At 39.9% G+C, this 20,294-nt stretch overlaps 1 protein-coding gene across 2 annotated transcripts in view; it reads left to right on the top strand.

Moving 5' to 3' along the window:
• whamm (WASP homolog associated with actin, golgi membranes and microtubules) overlaps positions 1-20,040 on the top strand; it is a 27,860-nt gene extending 7,820 nt beyond the window's left edge. For both annotated transcript variants that reach the window (XM_085804835.1, XM_085804827.1), the window contains exons 4-12: positions 960-1,110; positions 2,529-2,698; positions 5,764-5,962; positions 8,262-8,443; positions 11,097-11,183; positions 11,292-11,387; positions 12,282-12,723; positions 16,119-16,261; positions 17,604-20,040. In XM_085804835.1, coding sequence (XP_085660961.1) covers positions 960-1,110; positions 2,529-2,698; positions 5,764-5,962; positions 8,262-8,443; positions 11,097-11,183; positions 11,292-11,387; positions 12,282-12,723; positions 16,119-16,261; positions 17,604-17,759 — 1,626 coding nt within the window. In that variant the 3' untranslated portion in view covers positions 17,760-20,040. The remainder of the gene's footprint in view (positions 1-959; positions 1,111-2,528; positions 2,699-5,763; positions 5,963-8,261; positions 8,444-11,096; positions 11,184-11,291; positions 11,388-12,281; positions 12,724-16,118; positions 16,262-17,603) is intronic.
• The last annotated feature ends 254 nt before the right edge of the window (positions 20,041-20,294 follow it).

Raw genomic sequence — 20,294 nt, 5'->3', positions numbered from 1 at the left:
CTTTCTTTCTTTCTTTCTTTCTTTCTTTCTTTCTTTCAGCAACGTGTTTATGATGCGGTACATTCGTATAAACAGAGAGAAACACTTCACCAGTTGTTTTAATCTCTAAATATTTAATAATTCTCATCAGGCGTTGAGATGTAAACTCGCATTTACAGGTCAAACTTGTGTAAATGCTTCATGATGTCGGGTTTTGTGTTAAAGTTGTGTTAAACTGTTGCTGCGTAGTGTGAAAATACTTAGCTTTCCGAAACTCCTCGTAGTCCCTTTTATAAATATTTATTTATTAATTTAATATGCTTAGATTGGGATGCGCTGGATGTTGTAGGGTGGGGGGGGTACAGTATGTGTTTTTCTATGCCTGTCTTTCTTGTTCTCAATAAAAAGATAGTTGGAAAAAATACAGTTTCTATCTATAGTCTGTACACAGATGGAGTGATTAATGGGTTTATGACTCAAACAACATGTGAACTCCACTTTTATCCTCTAACTCAGACTGAAAGCAGAACGTATATACAGTATAAGTGGGTTAAAGGGATAGTTCAACATTTAACATTTATGAGATAATAACACAACGTTACCAGACAGAGTTGTTTTAGAGGTAAATACAGAGACTGCTTGATGAAAAACTGTCCCTGAAGGCAACGCGCATCAGTGGTTTTGCATGAATTTCCCTCTAAAACAACTCTGTGTGGTAACGTTGTGTTATTATCTCATAGCGTGGTGAATGTGCAGCTCACAACTTGTCCACCAGAGCGTTGTGGAGTTGTTGGATTGTGTATTTGATGAGTTCACGGCTCTGCTCCGCCGTTCTAAAAATAGCTTGCACCGACAATTAAAGGTAACGAACCTACTGCTATGACTATAGGGATTATGGCAATGGGCCAATTTGCCAAAATGTTAAAACTATCCCTTTAAGTGTGTGTAAACTGGTCCACTGTCGTTGCTGCTTCCTGCAGAAGTCTCTGGAGTTCGAGGACTTGGGTCCTAGGAGAATCGCGGCTCTGGAGAAGGAGGCGGAGGAGTGGAGGAGCAAAGCAGAAGACGCCGTGGCCTCGATCCAGGACATCACCGTCACCTACTTCACTCAGACTTCAAAGGCTCTGGCTGGTACGACGCCACCGCTGCTGCTGCTGCTGCTGCTGCTGCTGCTGCTGCTGTGTTTACGTCTCTTATTTGTGCATGGACGGATTCATTAATTACTGGTCTGTGGTTCATTATGAGTCATTTACTCTGCTCACATGGGAAAAGGATAAAAGTGCTGCAGGGTCACGACGAGCTGCAGACAAATAACATGTGACCTGATATTCAAGGAAATGAAAAGCCCATGTACAGTACTGCCCTACAAAGGCAAAGTGCAGTATCTATATTTTTTCTTTTTTCTTTTTTTGGCATATTCTCTTCAATCTGGTAGACTTTGATATTGGTACTGCTAAAATTTCCGGCTTTTTATTTTGCTGTCTATCCAAAAAAGCACTGTGAAACCAAGGCAAAGTGCAGTATCTGCAGAGAGTAACTGTACTCCCTACACCCTATAATTTACTCTATGATTCCATTGGAGTAAAACCAAGCCAAAGTGCAGTATCTGCACCAAAACCAAGGCAAAATTGCAGTATCTATATTTTTTCAAATTTTTTTTTTTGACCAATGTGGCATATTCTCTTCAATCCGGTAGAATTTGATATTGGTACTGCTAAAATTTCCAGAGTTATTGGGCTTTTTATTTTGCTGTCCATCCAAAAAAACACTGTGTGAAACCAAGGCAAAGTGCAGTATCTGCAAAGAGTAACTGTCCTAACTCCCTACATCCTATAATTTACTCTATGATTCCATTGGAGTAAAACCAAGCCAAAGTGCAGTATCTGCACCAAAACCAATGCAAAAGTGCAGTATCTGCCATAAAACGGTCAAAATTGGTCAGAAAAACAAACAACAAAATACATTTAATTTACCTCTATTACATGGCTTGAAGTACCAGTCTATTAATCTTAATCTTGATGGAAAAATGAGTGTGAATGTGACTTCTTTTGTTCAAATGTTCCTCCTTAAAACATTGTAAAATGAAAGGGAGAGTAATAGCTTGGAGAATATGTTAACACAATTGTCCAAATACATGTTTTTGTTTAGCTCTGTATGAGTGTAATGGTATTGAAATGACTTTGGATGTTTCTCCCTGATCAAAACAAAACAAAACAAAACAGAACAAAAACCATTTAATTCAGTCCACCTTTATCTAATCAATTATAGACTTGGTAGTTATTATAGTTGTGTATGTCTATAGTTTTTATACAACAGAAACAAACTAATTGCATGTAACTCTGGGAAGTATGGATGGATCTGTAGTTTCCTTTGACAGCCTCGTGTTATTTTAGTTTTCTGTCATGTTGATGCACAATGTAATAATAATAATAATATCTTTATTTGTATAGCACATTTCATACAAAAAAATGCAGCTCAATGTTTTTTACAGTGCAAAGAAATGAAATAAGATGAAAGGTAACAGACGGTTTGTGTGCATGCACCTTTAGGGATGTTGAAGCAGATGGAGGAGGATAAGCGGCGGTTCGGAGCGGCGGCTTGGGCGTCTGCCGCTCCTCGACTGGAGAAACTCCGCTTCCTATTGGCCAAAGAAACACTGCAGCACATGAGAGCGACGGAGATGTGCCTCAACCGCAAGAAGGACGGCATCAGAGAGAAGGTGTGTGTCTGTCTGTGTGTGTGTTTATTATTAACACATGATGCAGCTGTGGATCATCAGTCGTCATGGGAACCAGGTGTGAAGCTGGTTATTATAGTGTTGACATTTTCATTAGTTTTTATTTCGATTTAGTTTTTTGGTTTAGTTGTAGTTCGTTCAACAAGTGATGGAGCAGTTTTAGTTTAGTTTATGTTTAGTTTTTTTCAGGCGTTAGGAGAAAAGTCTTGATTTGTAGAAACTGGAAAGGATAAAATAATGAATACATGACACCAAGTCCTTTAATTTTATTCTTTAAAGATAAGCTCTTTAGTATTTCCACCTTAACTCTTTAGTATTTCAACCTTAACTCTGTAGGATTTCCACCTTAACTCTTTAGTATTTCCACCTTACCTCTTTAATATTTCCACCATAACTCTGTCAGATTTACACCTTAACTCTTTAGTATTTCCACCTTACCTCTTTAATATTTCCACCTTAACTCTGTCAGATTTCCACCTTTACTCTTTAGTATTTCCACCTTAACTCTGTAGGATTTCTACCTTACCTCTGTAGGATTTCCACCTTACCTCTTTAGTATTTCTGCCTTAACTCTTTAGTATTTCCACATTAACTATGTAGTATTTCCAGTATTTCCACCTTACCTCTTTAGTATTTCCACCTTAACTCTGTAGGATTTCCACATTACCTCTGTTGAATTTTCTTTTTTCTTTTATTTTTATAGTATATATAGTGGTGTAGTATATATAGTATATATAGTATATATAGTGGTATAGTATAGTGGTGTAGTATATATATAGTGGTGTAGTATATATAATGGTATAGTGTATATATAGTGGTATAGTATAGTGGTGTAGTATATATATAGTATATATAGTGGTATAGTATATATAGTGGTTTAGTGTATATATATATAGTATATATAGTGGTATAGTATAGTGGTGTAGTATATACAGTATATATAGTGGTATACTATAGTGGTATAGTATATATAGTGGTTTAGTGTATATATATAGTATATATAGTGGTATAGTATAGTGGTGTAGTATATATAGTATATATAGTGGTGTAGTAGCCTATATATAGTGGTTGTAGCTCCTCTGACGTTGCTCGGTGTCGACTCCAGTCTGATGTGAATCTGTGGCGGCTCTAGTCCTTTGATCTATTTATAAAGCCTCTTCTCTAACAACATGAGAATCCCCTGAACCCCCCCCCCCTCCTCCCCCCCAAAACCTGCATCAACAGATAACTGAGTGTGTGTGTACGTGTGTGTGTGTAATATGCATGCACACACACAACGTGCCAGCTGAGTTTGAACAGAGAGAAGTCACGTAGCTGCATCGTTCATCACACTGAGCTGCGTTAAAACCAGAATTACTGCTACAAATGAACAACTTAACATTTACCAACTATTTACTGACCACTCTGCATTTATTCTTTTATTGTACACATGTTGTCAGATTGTGGTTAGATATTGAAAAGTGGCTAAGACCCAAAAAGATTACATTTGAATTTGCACCAGTAAATATTTTGTTGGGAGTACTGGAGGTATGATGCCCGCAGATCGTAAACACGATCATACTTTTGGGGAAAATATTTATATTTAAGACCCAAACAAAAACATTTTTGAACTTGGTTTATTTTAGAAATACAGTGCGTCGCCAATTTCTTTTGGAAAAAAATTATCGCAACAAATCAAGATAAGGTGGAAATGCATAACAAAAAATGGGAAAAACCTACGTTTGAGTAAATTTATATTAAGTAGTTACTGTTAATTTAATTGTAGTAGTTTCACATCTCCTTTTTTGTCTTTCTTTTTTACTTTTCTGTCCTGTTTTATTATGTCACGTTTGTTCTGTCCTTTGTTTTCTGTTTGTCTGTTTTGGTCAGTGTATTGTCAGTGTATACATTGTGTATGCTATTGCCGGTTTCCATTAAAGAAAGAAAGAATTAAAGAAAGAAAGAAAGAAAGAAAGAAAGAGGTTCAGCTGCTGCCAGCATCATGTGTGTGTGAGTGTGTGCGTGCGTGTGTGCGTGCGAGTGTGTGTGTGTGTGTGTCAGTAAACTCCACCTACTCTCCCTCCTGTGGCGGCTCAGCTCAGCATCACAGTCGGTTCCTTTACATTCAGATTGTGTGTTTGTGTGTGTGTGAAATGAGCTGGATGTTAATTCACAGTCTCCAAACAGTCGGTGTGTTTAGATCTGGCACAACTTAAAGCATTGACACACACACACACACACACACACACACACACACACACATAACACATCAAGCCCACGTACAGCAACATGGCGGCACTAATTCACAGCCGACTGCTGCTTCCAGCTCATTGATCACAGAATGAAAGTTAAACTGCTTCTTCTGGTTTCTTTTTGTTTCTGTTTCTTTTTGTTTTTCTTTTTCTTTCTTTCTGTTTCTGTTCTTTACAATGAAGTTGAAAACAGACACTACAGTATTTTATTAAAGGCACATTGTGTAACTTCTCCTGTTATCTATTCAGGAAAAGTGAGGAGGAGTGGAGCGTTACACTGATGCTGCATTCACCTGCAGTCGGGCAGACGGCCGTCGTCGCTAACAAACCAGATGTCATTTTAGTCACAGAAGTCCAGAGAAAGCCGGTAAAACAATACCACATCGCCATGACAACATATTGTCACGTGTATTGTTTTGCCTCGTGCTGACGGACCACTTGTTTACATAGAGGCTTGTTTATGCCGTTACGTGCAGCGGCTGTCGTCCGTCTGCCGTCTGCCCAATTTCACGTGAATGCAGCATGAAAAATACGACTGAGTTGCTTGTGATATACAACCACAACGCTAGATGGGAGGAATTCCTACACAATGCACCTTTAAATGGAATGAATGAATGAATGAATGAATATGACAAAATAATAAAATAAATGACAGTTGAAAAAGAAAAAGAAATAAAATAAATGAGGCAGATGTACAGTATAGAGGCCCATAACCGAGTAGGAAAAACCAGATAGGATCATGATGACGATGACTGGTGTTTCCCTGACCTTCCTCTCTTGTTGTTGTGTTGTTGTGTTGTTGTTGTGTTGCTGCAGCTGGGCGGTCTGTCCCGCGGCGTGCAGAGCCTCAGATCTGACTCCAGGTCAGCGGACGGAGCTCAGGACGCCGTCGACCTGCTGGAGCTGCAGTTCTACGAGACGCAGCTGGAACTCTACGACACCAAGTTCGAGATCCTGAAGAACGAGGAGCAGCTGCTGGTGGCGCAGATCGACACGGTGCGGCGGCAGATCAAAGGTTAGAAAGACACGGATAGATACACGTGGTTCATTCATAGTGAGTAAAACTCCTTTAAAGGACGATTCCGGGCAAATTCAACTCGGGGCTGTATTTTTATTAACATTTTAGGTCTAAAAGAAGGAATCTGAAGATTTTCTGTTTAATTGCTCCTGTTTTGCGGTAGCACGGCAGCGATGAATGGGAGCGGATTGAAGTTCTGCTGCTTACACTGTAAAAACCCAAAATCTTACCAAGAATATTTGTCTTACTTCTAGTTAAATGTAATTTCTAGTCAAAACAAATCTAATTATACTAAAAATAAGACTCATCACATAAAAAGTAGCTTGTTTTTTTTGACACTTTTTACTTCTTTCAAGCAGATTTTCACTTGAAATAAGTAGAAAAATCTGATAGTGGAGCAAGTTTTTCTTTCTTATTACAAGCACAAAAAACTTGCTTTCACTGGCAAATTTTTCTATTTATTTCAATTGAAAATTTGTTTGAAACACGTGAAAACAGTCTAAAAACAAGTTAATTTTTAGGTGATGAGTCTTATTTTAAGTGGAAAAAGTTTAGTTTTGACTAGAAATGAGACATTTTGACAAGAAATAAGACAAATATTCTTTTTTGAGTTTTTACAGTGTAGGCTGTTTCCATCCCTCAAAGCCACAGACAGCGTCAGATGGCGACTCAAACATGCACCCAGAAGTTTATTTACTTGAAGCAAGCCGACATGTTTGTAAAACTAGATCTAATTCAAAGTCTGGCGGAGTCGAGACCCAAGTTGAGGCTCGGTGTGTTCAGGTGCAGTCGGAAGCTCCCGTTTGTGTCATAAACACAGGAATATCAACTCTGGACTTGCTTCAAGTAAATAAACTTCTGGGTGCATGTTTGAGTCGCCATCTGACGCTGTCTGTGGCTTTGAGGGATGGAAACAGCCCGGAATTGTCCTTTAAATGATGACGGCTGAAGATCCAGAGAGCAGAGAGGAGAGAGAAGGTTCAGGGTTGTTTCACGTCATTAGAATATAATTGGAATCAAAAGGTCTTTGTGCTGATTTCCATCTGCCTGAACATTTTATTAGAGTTAATATGAAGAGAAACGGAGCAAACAAAGCTCTGTAATTAACTGACGGGTCACTGAGATCACACGACGTCCACCTCCTTTTCATTATTATTATAATATTTATTCACATTTACTGCAGTAACTACCACCGCTGAAAGTACCAAGCTGTTAGATGTTCATATGTACAACCAGAGATGTACAGACCGTTATCAATATATAACTCACTGAATACTGAATAAAACCTAAAAACCAGTGGAGATGATGTGAATCTGTGAATCTATAAGTTTGATGGGACGTTGTCTGTGTGACAGCAGCAGCAGCAAACGTCAATATTTCCCTAATTGCTTGACGTTTGTGCGTGTGTGTGTTTCAGCAGGAAGAGGCAGATTTCAGAGTTTATGTTGTAAATCTCTTCTTTTAACCGGTCAAACTTAAATGCTCTGTTTGAGTTAAAACTTTTGGACAAAAACCTCAGATTTCATTTAATCTTTTACTTGATTTAAAATGTTTTAACTTTCCATTTTGTGCCCTTTTTTGTAATTAACTTATTGTATTGATGAGTACATGTGGTGATGCAGCGTCCTGGGTCGGGGCGTCTAACATTGAAGATTCAGTTCCAGAAGTCTAAACTTATTCTGATATTTTTCATTAATAAAGAAATGTTGTTTTATTTTTGGGTTTCTTTCTTTTCTTTTTTTTTAGTTTAGTTAGTTAGTTAGTTTTTTAGTTTCCGTGAAGAATCTCCCTGAGTGTTAAAACACAGACTTTTAGAGGGAAATACAGAGACTGCTCGATGAAAAACTGTCCCTGAAGGCAACGTGCATCAGCGGTTTTGCATGAATTTCCCTCTAAAACAACTCTGTCTGGTAACGTTGTGTTATTATCTCATAGCGTGGTGAATGTGCAGCTCACAACTTGTCCACCAGAGCGTTGTGGAGTTGTTGGATTGTGTATTTGATGAGTTTGATGAGGGAAACCAAGAAATCCCGTAATGAGCCTCCGTAGCGTAGCTCTGAGCAGCTCACGGCTCTGCTCCGCCGTTCTAAAAACATCTTGCACCAACAATTAAAGGTAACGAACCTACTGCTATGACTATAGGGATTATGGCAATGGGCCAGTTTGCCAAAATGTTGAACTATCCCTTTAATAGACGCTCATCGAATATTAGAAATAAACAGTTTGAAAGGAAACGGTTTGACTTATTATGCAGGTGATGATGTAATAATAGTGTGTGTGTGTGTGTGTGTGTCAGAGCTGAACGAGGAGGTGGTCTACTACGACGTGTGTGAGGACCCAGAGGAGCTGCAGAGTCTGGTTAACCCCGTGCAGCCCGGCCGCTCTGCAGCCGTCACGCAGCTGCGGCGACGCCTCCAAGCGCTGGAGACCAAGAGAGGGAACATCTGCGCCCGCAGAGCGTATCTACGCAACAAGAAGGTGAGAGCTGCTGCTGCTGCTTCTACTACTGCTACTACTACTCTCACACTATGGGATGGAGATGGTTGTAAGGCGAGACACTACAGGCAAACAGTGTTTTCATGCACTGATCAATTTTGAGGTTTTTTGAGGCTATTTTTCTTCCTTAGGCAAGGCAAGGCAAGGCAAGGCATCTTTATTTATATAGCGCATTTCGTACCAAGGCAACTCAATGTGCTTTACATAAAGACAAAACATTAAAAAAAAGACGCATAAGACAGAATAAAAACAAACAAAACACTAAAAACAGAGTTAAAAGCAAGAGCAAATAAAAGTAAAATAAAATAAAATAGATAAAGTTTTAAGTTTTCAGCTATAAGCACGTGAAAAGAGAAATGTTTTTAACCTTAACATGTATTCTTTCAGAAAAGTCAAAAGAAATGGTTGAAAATCCACATTAAGGTTTTTATTTTACTTCATTTTGTCTCTTTCGTCAGTAGATTTCTCCTAAATTTGCTAAAAGTTAGTCTGACCCATGTCATGTCAGGTATCATAGTAAAGCTCTCTCTCTCCTGAACAATGATGTGGCTCCAAAAATTGTCATCTCCTCCGTATCCGCAACCAATCGTAAAAGTACGATTGACAATAACAATCTATGTAATTTTACAGTCCAAGTCTTTAAAGGCCGTTTTCTCAGAAAGAGTTTTTCAGACTCAGACTCTGAGCTAGAAATCTCCACTTCAGCAGCACTTACAGACACCAAACCTTCCACTTTGATCCCTTTCTATATTCTGAAGGTTTTTACAGAGGGGATTGTTGATATATCATTCACAGCCTCATTTATACAACATTTTATTACTAAAAACATGGAGACATTAGATGTTTTTTAGGGCTGGTGACAGTATTTTCTCATTTACAGAGTGATAAAAAGAGATATCCAAAATCCTCCTCTGTAAAAACTTCTGACTCTAATATGTCAACAAAATAAAACAAAGTAGCTTTATCCATTGTTCAGATTTCTGTTCTGGAAATACTATATGCAAATCAGCGCATATTTCATCAGATATTGCCTCATTTACATATTTAAACATAAAATTTGACAAAACTTGTAATACAAAAAATATTTGTCTTAATGTGAGTGATAAACTTGGGAAGTTTCATGGTGATATCTGTTATTTAAAGGGCTATTCACCTGTAGTGTCTCCCCTTAATGAAGGAAGATGGAGCCATTCTCCTCCTTCTCTGTCTCTGTTTTCACCTTCATCTCCCTAAACGTTGAGTTCTTAAAAAAGCATTTTTACTACACTTGTTTTATTTTTAGCTCTCAGAAGAGGAATGAAAGTGCAGCTGGTGCTCTGGCACGTTCCCCTGGCTCCGTGCTCATTTGTCTAATTAAAAAAAAAAACATTTTATTGCTCAGAACAAAGTGGGAAGAATCACACCCAGGAATCTGCAGGGAACACAGAGAGGAATATTTAACAGATAGAAGACTTCTGAGATAGGATTTTCAGTTTCAGTCGCATTTTTCAGAGCAGAACTCCCTCTGGAGTCTGATTCTGGTGTTTGCACATCAAACTGTGACTGTTATTCTGTAAATACTCGTGTTGTGGAACTGGAGACCGGTCCTGAGTCCACATCTCCAAGGTCTCAGTCTCAGTCGACTCTGGATGTTTTCTCCAGACCACCAATGTCTCTGTGTCTCTGTCTCACTTTGGTTTCTGTGATGTGATTCAATAAGTTACAGATAATTCAAATAGTTGTAATAAAGTATCTGCTTGTGTTAAACCATGTGAAAAACTTGGTGTCACCAGTGGGAGGAGACTTCAGCAGGTTCTGTGCTGTGTTCTTCTGTTCAATCCAAACTTTATTTACATTAAATGTGGTTTAGATTTTACATCAAATCATCTTTTATCTTTGTAGCTGAAGAGGAATAATGTAAATATCAAGACACATGGTTATTATGAGGACTGGGACTAGAGACAGTGATGGACTTGGAAATGGTCTCTCATTGGTTTGCTCTTGACTACAACACTGCCCTACAAAGGCAAAGTGCAGTATCTGCATTTATTTATTTATTTATTTTTTTTTAACCAATCAAAAGTGTGGCATATTCTCTTCAATCTGGTAGAATTTGATATTGGTACTGCTAAAATGTCCAGAGTTATTGGGCTTTTTATGTTGCTGTCCATCCAAAAAAGCACTGTGAAACCAAGGCAAAGTGCAGTATCTGCAAAGAGTAACTGTACTCCCTACATCCTATAAGTTACTATATAATTCCATTGGAGTAAAACCAAGGCAAAGTGCAGTATCTGTAGCTAATACCAAGCCAAAGTGCAGTATCTGCACCAAAACCAAGGCAAAGTGCAGCATCTTCCATAAAACGGCCAAAATTGGTCAGAAAGACAAACTACAAAATACATTTAATCCAGTCCACCTTTATCTAATTAATTATAGACTTGGTAGTTCTTCATAATTTGATGCTTAAACCTGACAATGAAAAACACAAAAAGCTGTTTTTCTCAGTTTGACATTTTTACAGATACTGCACTTTGCCTTTGTAGGGCAGAACACTAGTGTATAGTAGTAGTGGTAGTAGTAGTAGTAGTAGTAGTATAATGGTATAAAAGTATAAAAGTATAATGGTGTCGGTGTGTGTGTGTGTGTGTGTCCTTAGGATCAGTGTGTGGACGCCCAGGATCAGAAGCATCTGGCGGCCAAGCAGACCTCCGTGGTCTTCAACCAGCACCATCAGGTCCAGCTGGTAGGTCGCCACGGCAACAGAGATGCTCCGGCTGCAGATTAAATTCCTCCGTCTTCGTCTCTCTAACGCTCCTCACTGTCTCCGTTGTTGTTGTTGTTGTTGTCGTAGAAACGAGAGAAGAAGAAAGAGGAGGAGCAGAGGAGGAAGCTGTGGGTCGACCAGGAGCGAGAGAAGACACTGAGCAGATTAAGATCCTTCAGAGAGGTCGGCCTCGCTCTCTCTCTCTCTCTCTGTGTCTGTAACTTTCACTTAACTCAACTTATCTCATCTTAACTCAACTTCACTTGCCTTAACAACTTATAAATTTAACTAAACTTAACTTATCTCATCTTATCTCATCTTAAAGGTATAATATGTAGGAATTCCCCCCATCTAGCGGTGCGGTTGCATATTCTTGATGTTGCATTCACGTGAAATCGGGCAGACGTCAGACAGACAACAGCCCCAGTGTGTAACTTATTTAGCTTTTTATTATCAAAAATCAAACATGTCTTTCATAAATCCGTATTTCACTGAAGGTGAATCACAGCTGCATCCAAATGAAAGCTTTCTGGTTCCTTAGAATGAGTTGTTACAAGTCGTTACAAATACATAAGTGGGCGACGCACCGAACTGAGGCAGACATGTTGCATCGCCATTTTTTTACGCCGAGTGGCAGCGTGACCGTAGGTAACCATGGAAACTGAGCGGAGCTGTGGGCTCGGCCTGTTAAAACTGTCACCACTGTGTAGTGTGAGGAAGGACGGAGGCACTGGTGTTGCATTCAGGTGCAGTCAGGCAGACGGCCGTCGGCAAACCAACCGGATGTCATTTTACTCCACCAGAGAAAGACGGTAAAACAATACCACATCACCATGACAACATATTGTCAGACCACTTGTTTACATAGACACTTGTTTATCCTGTTACATGCAGCGTCTGTTGTCTGTCTGACGTCTGCCCCATTTCACCTGAATGCAACATCAAGAATACGTTCAGATATGCAACCGCACCGCTAGATGGGGGGATTTCCTACGTACTATACCTTTAAAACAGAACTCTTTTTTTCTTCTGTCGTGTTGAAACTTTTCTTCTTCTTGTTTCTCCGTCTCGGTCCAGAAGCGACAGGGTCAGTACGTCCTCAAAACGTCTCAGTCCAGGACGTCTCTGTCGTCAGACGTCCCGTGTCCGTCGTCCCAGCCGCTGTCCATCATCAGCTTTGGCCCCGCCCCTTCCTCTGAAGCCCCGCCCCCCTCGCTGCGTCCTGCACCGAGACGCAGCAAAGCCGCCAAGAAGCAGCAGAACAGAGACATCCCAGTCCAGATCTACGCTGCTGCTCCTCCTCTTCCTCCATCAACAACAGCACACATCCCTACTGCTCCTCCTCCTCCTCCTCCTCCCCCTCCACCTCCTCCACCTCCTCCTCCTCCTCCTCTCCCCCCCGCTGTCCCTCCTCCTCCTCCTCCCGTCCAGCCGTCCAACACCAACGACGCTCCGAGGCCGCTCAGTGAGAAGGAGGAGCCTCCGTTCCCGGCCAAGAACACGCTCACACAAAACACAGGTGAGAGGGAAAAACACAGAATCTGGTGGTTTTACAGTTTTTCTCGATTGCTAAGACACATTATTTCTCAAAAGCTGCTCTTCCTTTTCTCTAAACTGCAGTGGTGTAGTCTATGTGATACTCAGGTATACTCAGTATACCCACTGAAAATGCATAAATACTTCAGTATACCCAGTACAACAAAACTATCTAACTAAAGTAAATGTCAATGGTTCTCAAAGTGGGAGGGTTGACAGGGTTCAAGGGGGTCCACAACTTTTTCTGGAAATGTTACCACTTTTTCCTAGAATTTTTTAACTTTTCTTATTCAGAAATGTTGTCACTCTTTAAATTATTTTTTGACTTTATTTATTTTAAATTTTACCACTTCTCCAATTTTTTTGGGAGAAATTTTACCAGTTTCTTCTTAATTTTTTTTTTACTTGTTATTATTTTTTTCAAGAAATTGTACCCTTTTTGTATTATTGTTTGCCCCTTTTTTTTGAGAGAGAAATTGTACCACATTTTTCTACAATTTTTTGCGAAATCCTACCACTTTTTCTATAATTCTTTTGAGAAATTTTACCAGTTTTTCTCAAATTTTTAAAAAACTTTTTACTTTTTTTAAGAAATTTTACCAGTTTTTTCTTAAAAATCTGAAACTTTTTTATTTATTTATTTATTTTAATCTTACCACTTTTTTCTAGAAATGTTTCAACTTTTTGGGAGAAATTGTACCACTTTTTTTCCAGAGATTTCACTATAATCTTTCAAAAATGTACGCCTAATTTAAACGTACATTGATTGTTTGTGTATTTCTGGTGTTTGCTTCAAAATTTTGTGGTCTAATTTCCTTGATGTAAAAAAGGTTGAGAACCACCAGTGATACAAGTATGAACAGCTTACCACCTAAAAAGCAGTTTACCCACTACAAAAAATTAGACTACACCACTGCTAAACTATGAACACAAACCCCTAATTTTCAAGCTACATTTTCAAAACTTCATCCTGAACTGGCTTAGGCTATATGTGTTCCCTCACATCATTAGCCACAAGTGTGATCAGTTTTGAGTTGTTGTGTTCAACCGGCGAAACCTGTGCTTTAATTGTGTTTGACCTTTGCCACCTGTGCTCAGCATTATGCAACACAGGTGCATCACAATGAAAATGTGTTGGTGAGTTGTGTCTTAACAGGTCAGGCAACTGAGCATTTGGTTTAGTGTTTTAACAATTGAGAAAAACTGTTAAACAAACTGAAGGTTTTCATGTTCGTTTACTGGAGAAATAAAACAGAGATGTGGCTGTGTCTGACTGCTGGGGAGGGCGAGTCTGTTTGTTCCATAGAAAAGTCTGGTGTGTGTGAGAAAGAGTGTGTGAGTTCATGCCTGTACATGGTGTTCTGTCCTAAATTCCCCTCGTCCCCCATGAGGCCAGAGGAGGCGTTTTACCTCAGTTGTGGTCCTGCTGATGCACACACACAGTGATGTCCATTACATTTTTTGGAGCTTTTTGCAAAGCGAGAATCATTGAAGAGGAAGCTGGTTTTTTTTAAAAACTGAGTAGCGGTGGTGCAGCAGAGACTGTTTCCTGGTTCTTTTATTTATTTAGTTGCACAGCTAAAAAATTACACAAGTAAAAGTAACAATTTAACAATTTAAAGTGCAGGAAGAGGCGAAAACTCAGGGAGCTTATCAGGTGCCTCCACCTATAATTAACAATAAAATATAATATCATACTGAAGAAAACAAAATATACAAATGAGCAATCAGAAATATATAGATGATAGAAATTAATGAAAATTTACAAGGAAATTACACAAAAAGAATAATGATCGAAATATATGAATAACAATAAAGAGTACAATTTAAAAATTGTATCATTTTAGCTCTAAATTCTGTAAATATATCACTTTATTGACATTTCAAACATGTTTAGGCGAGAAAGTAGCCGTTTAGATCAGCAGTGTGTCGTTAGTTTGTCTAAATACCAGCTGTTTACAATTTCGTTAGGACGAATTCGGCGCTACTCAAGCTAGCCGTTGTGACCAACGCACTTCCGGTTACTTTTGTTGTGGAAATTTCCTTTAACTTGTGAGAGAGAAAATCATAAGTCCAGCAAAGAAGGGTTTCACATGAAGTACTTTATTTGATCTTGCAAGAGGTGGACTGTCATACACACAAAAGTCTGTACAAGAGTACACACTGAGATTTGGTTACAACAGGTTACATAGGCACAAGAGCGAGAAGGAGCCATGTGCTCCTCCTTGGAGGCAGCATCATACATTGTCCAATTACATTATTGCATTCTTGCAGAATAAGTTTGCATAGTTTGCACAAACATATCTTGGGTTATTATAAAATCAACTTATAAGTAAAGGCAGGAAGCTTGTGGTTGTCTGTAACCGAGGGTCTGTTGTGGTTTTTTCACACCTCAGCGAGTTGACATCTCTTTGACATCTCACTGTGGTTTTGAATATGGAGACAACTGCTCATCACAAAATAACAGGAACCCAGTCGGACACCTGTTTGCTGCCTCATGCACAGCAGACAAGTGCAACTTGCACTTTCTTCAAGGTTCACCTAAGGTTCATGAACATACATCTTCAAAGTTCAATCAAGGGTCATTCACATAGAAATTTCCATTATACTTTCAGAAAATAAAACACCCGTGGGGGGGGGGGGGGGGGGCGGGCGCCGTATTAAGTTTCGCTTTCACCACGCGTTTATGTGTGTGAGAGGATGCGGAGATGAATGAAGGCGTTCATCCGACGGGGGGGGGGGAATATCGCAACTTTTTTTTTTTTTTTTTTAAGATGTTAGTTTAGGCGGCAGCTCTTTGTTGTTAAGACGGCCGCCTTAACAGGAAAGTGCTGCGGGAAACCCTGAATTTGTGCTTTTACTTTGAAATAGGAAGCTAACCTACCCTCGATGTAGCTAGCTTGAACCAAAATAAAGCGTCTTTGCTTGAACCCTCCGTTTTGACCGATCTCGTCCCGTTAGCGGCATTTGACCGCTCAAGATGCGGAGAGTTTTGTCAGCTCTGAGACGAAGATCGGCCCGCCGGTTTCCGTTTAGAGTTGCTGAAGAGTTTCTCTGATGACTTTAGGTGGAGGCAGGCTAACACTACCCATACACTTCCAGTGATTGAGCTAAGCTAATTACGGCGATACGGCTCTATCTCCCTTGTTTCTGCATGCACAGTGGAAAGGATGGTGTCTATCTGCTGGTCATGGACTCAGGAGTAAGGCAAGACACCAAAAAAAAAAGTTGGCGTATCCCTTTAAGACCTTATAAGTAAAAAGACATGTCTGATAAATATTTATTTTATATATGTTAAGAATATGTAGTTTCTGAAACATCATCAACTTTAAACATCTCATCTCCTCATCTGTTTGTCGTGTTTGTGTGTTTGTGTAGGAACGATGGACGAGGTGTTGGCTTCGCTGCAGCGCGGACAGATTCGGCTCCGTAAGGTCCCCGCCGCCCGGACAGCGCCCCCTGCTGTGGACGCCCGGAGCAGCCTGATGACGGCCATCCGCCAGGGAGTCACTCTGAAGAAGGTGAGATGTTCCACACAGGGAGCCAGGTCATAATCACTGTTACATACAGATGAAGAACATTCACATCATTAAAGAGGAACTCTGTAGGATTTCCACCTTCAAGGGATAGTTCACCCAAATTTCACTCATTATCTCCTTCCCCTCATGTGGACTAAGGGCTGGGAGAAGTTTCAGAGTCCTCCGTGGCTTCTCTGAGTGACAGCGGGGCTCCGTGCAGCACTGCATGTCCACATGACATTGACGTTGAGAACGGAGCTCACTTTTCTTGGTCCAAAAAGACACACCAAAAAACATCCAAATACCTCCATGCTGCTCGTCTGTAATGTCCCTCTTGTATTGAAGCCCCGACATGAGAAATTGTTCTGAAAAAAATTAAATAAGTCTATGTTTTAAGCTCGTTTGTAGCGGAAGCTCCCAGTGTCTCAGTTCACTGCTCTTCCTATGTCTGTGCAAATCTCGCGCAATTTGCATTGACACCCAGTTCACAATTTCTCATGTTGGGGCTACAATACAAGAGGGACATTACAGACGAGCACTATGGAGGTATTTGGATGTTTTTTGGTGTGTCTTTTTGGACCAAGAAAAGTGAGCTCCGTTCTCAACCGTCATATGGACATGCAGTGCTGCACGGAGCCCCGCTGTAACTCAGAGAAGCCACGGAGGACTCTGAAACTTCTCCCAGCCCTTAGTCCACATGAGGGGGAGGAGATAATGAGGGAAATTTGAATTTTGGGTGAACTATCCCTTTAACACCGGAGCTGTCGGCTCAGGTCGAGGTGGCGGTAACGCAGTGAGGAGGAATGGAGCGTTACACTGATTCACTGCATTCACCTGCAGTCGGGCAGACGGCCGTCGCTAACAAACCAGATGTCGTTTTAGTCACAGAAGTCCAGAGAAAGACGGTAAAACAATACCACATCGCCATGACAACATATTGTCACGTGTATTGTTTTGCCTCGTGCTGACGGACCACTTGTTTACATAGAGGCTTGTTTATGCCGTTACGTGCAGCGGCTGTCGTCCGTCTGCCGTCTGCCCGATTTCACGTGAATGCAACATCAAGAATACGTTCCGACTTTAAAGTTTGTCCCCCCCCCCCGGTTTAAAATGTGTGTTAATGTGAACAAGTTCATCCAGTGGCTGTCGTCCGTCTGCCGTCTGCCCAATTTCACGTGAATGCAGCAAAAATACCATTGAGTTGCTTGCGATATACAACCACAACGCTAGATGGGAGGAATTCCTACACAATGCACCTTTAAGTTGAATTTGATGAACATTGCAGAAACCTCGCTGCTGCTGCTGTTGTTGTTGTGTTGATGTTGTTGTTGCCATGGTGCTGCAGGTGGTCGCTAGTCGAGCCGAGGTCTCCAACAGCGCCGACAACGAGCTGGAACGCAGCATCAAAGCCGCCATGATGAGGATGAAGAAGGTGGCGGCCGACTCTGACGAAGACGAGAGAGGAGACGAAGAGACACACAGTGCCGACTGGGACAGCTGAACACACACACACACACACACACATGAACACATTACTGTAACACACACAGACACACACACACAGGAACACACACACAGATGCAGATGAAGCTGTTTCCTTGCGTCGCCCCTGCTCGGTCTTATCCAGCTTATGTCGCTGCCAAATTTCCCTGCAGAAAGCTCCCGGGAGCGCGGCGGGATTAACGCCTCCTCTCTCACACAGGTTGTCACACACAATAATCATATTTTATTTTATTATATTATCTTCTTCTTAAAATAACCCCGAGATGTTGAAATGCATCAAAAAAACAAACATTTCAAATCCAAACGGAGAGGATTTAGTTTCCTATGAAGCAGAAGTTTTGCAGAAACCTCAAACTGAGCAGCGTCACTGTAACAACTGTAACAACACTACACAACTCCACTATCACAATACTCATCCGTCTAAACTCGGCTTCTTCTCTTTCTTTTTCTTCTGTTGTTTTGAATGTAATTAAAACCGAACAACTGTTGTTGAACGTGTCTTCTCGCTGAAGGGCTACACAGCAAAATGTAAATTTTTTTGTAGTTTTATTACTAAACGAAGCAGCAGCCGTTGTGTTTAATGAGTTCCAGCTCCACGTCTGTATTAGAAGCTGTTTGATGCACTGTCCCGTCTCTTTGTGTAAAGACACAGTGTGTGTGTGAGTGTGTGAGCGAGGCCTCGTCTCTGTGCAATTTATACCTGAGCTGTTAAGTCCGATGCCATAACAGATGAACGGATGAGAGAATGAATGAATGAATGAATGAATGAGTCCTGTCCCATGTCTCTCTCTTTCTGCCACGTGGGAGAAACATTTACTCATATCAGTTACAGAGTGGAAACAGATGACACGTTTTCTCCAAATAAGAAACTACAGCTGCATCTCAATACATCACAATATCATGGAAAAGTTTATTTATGTCTGTAATTCAGTTCAAAAAGTGAAACTAACACATTATATAGATCCATTATTACACAGAATGAAACATCAAATGCCTTTTTTTTATTTAATTTCTTTTAATTGTAATGATTATGACTCACAATTAATCAATTAACCAATCAAAAAAACATTTTAATATACAGCTCTGGAAAAAAGAATTAAGAGACCACTCCCAAAATGATCAGTTTAACTGGTTTTACTATTTATAGATGTGTGTTTGAGTAAAATGAAATTACATTTTTTCGTTTTATTCTATCAACTACCGACAACATTTCTCCCAAAATTTAAATAAAAATATTGTCATTTAGAGCTTTTATTGGCTGAAAATGACTAAACTAGTCTAAATAACAAAAATATCAAGTCTTTTCAGACTTTCAATAATAATAATGCAAAGAAAACATGTTCATATTTATTCCTAAACAACACAACAAGAATATTTTAACTCAGGAAGAGTTTATAAACCAGTTTTTGTGGGATAATGTCGATGTTTAATCCCAGCAGTGGTTTTTATAATCTTCCTATAAAACCAGATGTGGTTCAGGTGATGACCTCATCAGAGTCTCATCAAGGAGAATGAGTTGTGTTTGTGTTTAAAAAAGAAAAGAAAAGAATGACTGTCATACATGTAGAGATGCTTTTAAGAAACATTTGTGAAAGTGCTGTAGAAATGTTGGATGTTTGATTTGAACTACTGGAGATATTCTACTTTATTGAGATGCAGCTGTATATAAATGTTCATAGTTTGCACAAATCTATTGTCAGATGTCAGAGTGAGGATTTGTTTAATTATATGATGTGTTTTAAAAGGTTTTTATTCAGAAGGTGACATGTCTGAGTCTCTGCTCAGATGTTATAACACCACATCATGACAGAAGAAACACTCAGAGTCTCATCTACTCCAACAGAGTCTCTAATGTTGAAGCACAACTCTGCAACACAGAACAACAGGATTAAACAGAGTGATGAATAATATTCACATGACAAGTCAGAATCAATAGAGTAAAAAGCCAGAATTATGTAAAAGTAAAATTCAGTTGAAATTCAAGAACATGAGATAAAAGAATATGAATTGTGAGACTTAAAAAGTCTTAATTATGAGATGTAAAGTCAGATTTATTTACAGTGAAGTTTATCCAGTGGCTCCTGGTGACGTCAGACTTCCCTTCACCAACAGCTGGTGCATTGTGGGATGTTGCGGTCTGACTGTGACGTGTGGGTTAATCAAATCAAGCGCACTTACTTACACATGTGAGTGTGATCCAGTGTTGCATCATGGGACAGGACCAACACGTAAAATAAAATGGAAGATAATGGAAAAATGAAATAAAAATCCTGCGACAAGTTCTTCTTGTTTTTGTTTCTGTAGCTGTGGACTCAGATCCTCGGACGAGGAAACAACTCTTTGTTATTATTACTGCACTTTGTTTTAAAGGGATAGTTCAACATTTTGTCAAATTGGCCCCATTGCCATAATCCCTATAGTCATAGCAGTAGGTTCGTTACCTTTAATTGTCGGTGCAAGCTATTTTTAGAACGGCGGAGCAGAGCCGCGAGCTGCTCAGAGCTACGCTACGGAGGCTAATGGGATTTCTTGG

This window comes from Trachurus japonicus, chromosome 3, assembly GCF_045865225.1.
Source record: "Trachurus japonicus isolate A0001 chromosome 3, Traja_1.0".
Taxonomy (NCBI): Eukaryota; Metazoa; Chordata; class Actinopteri; order Carangiformes; family Carangidae; genus Trachurus; species Trachurus japonicus.
Note: the sequence above shows the minus strand (reverse complement) of the source record. Positions and strands in the feature narration are given on the sequence as shown.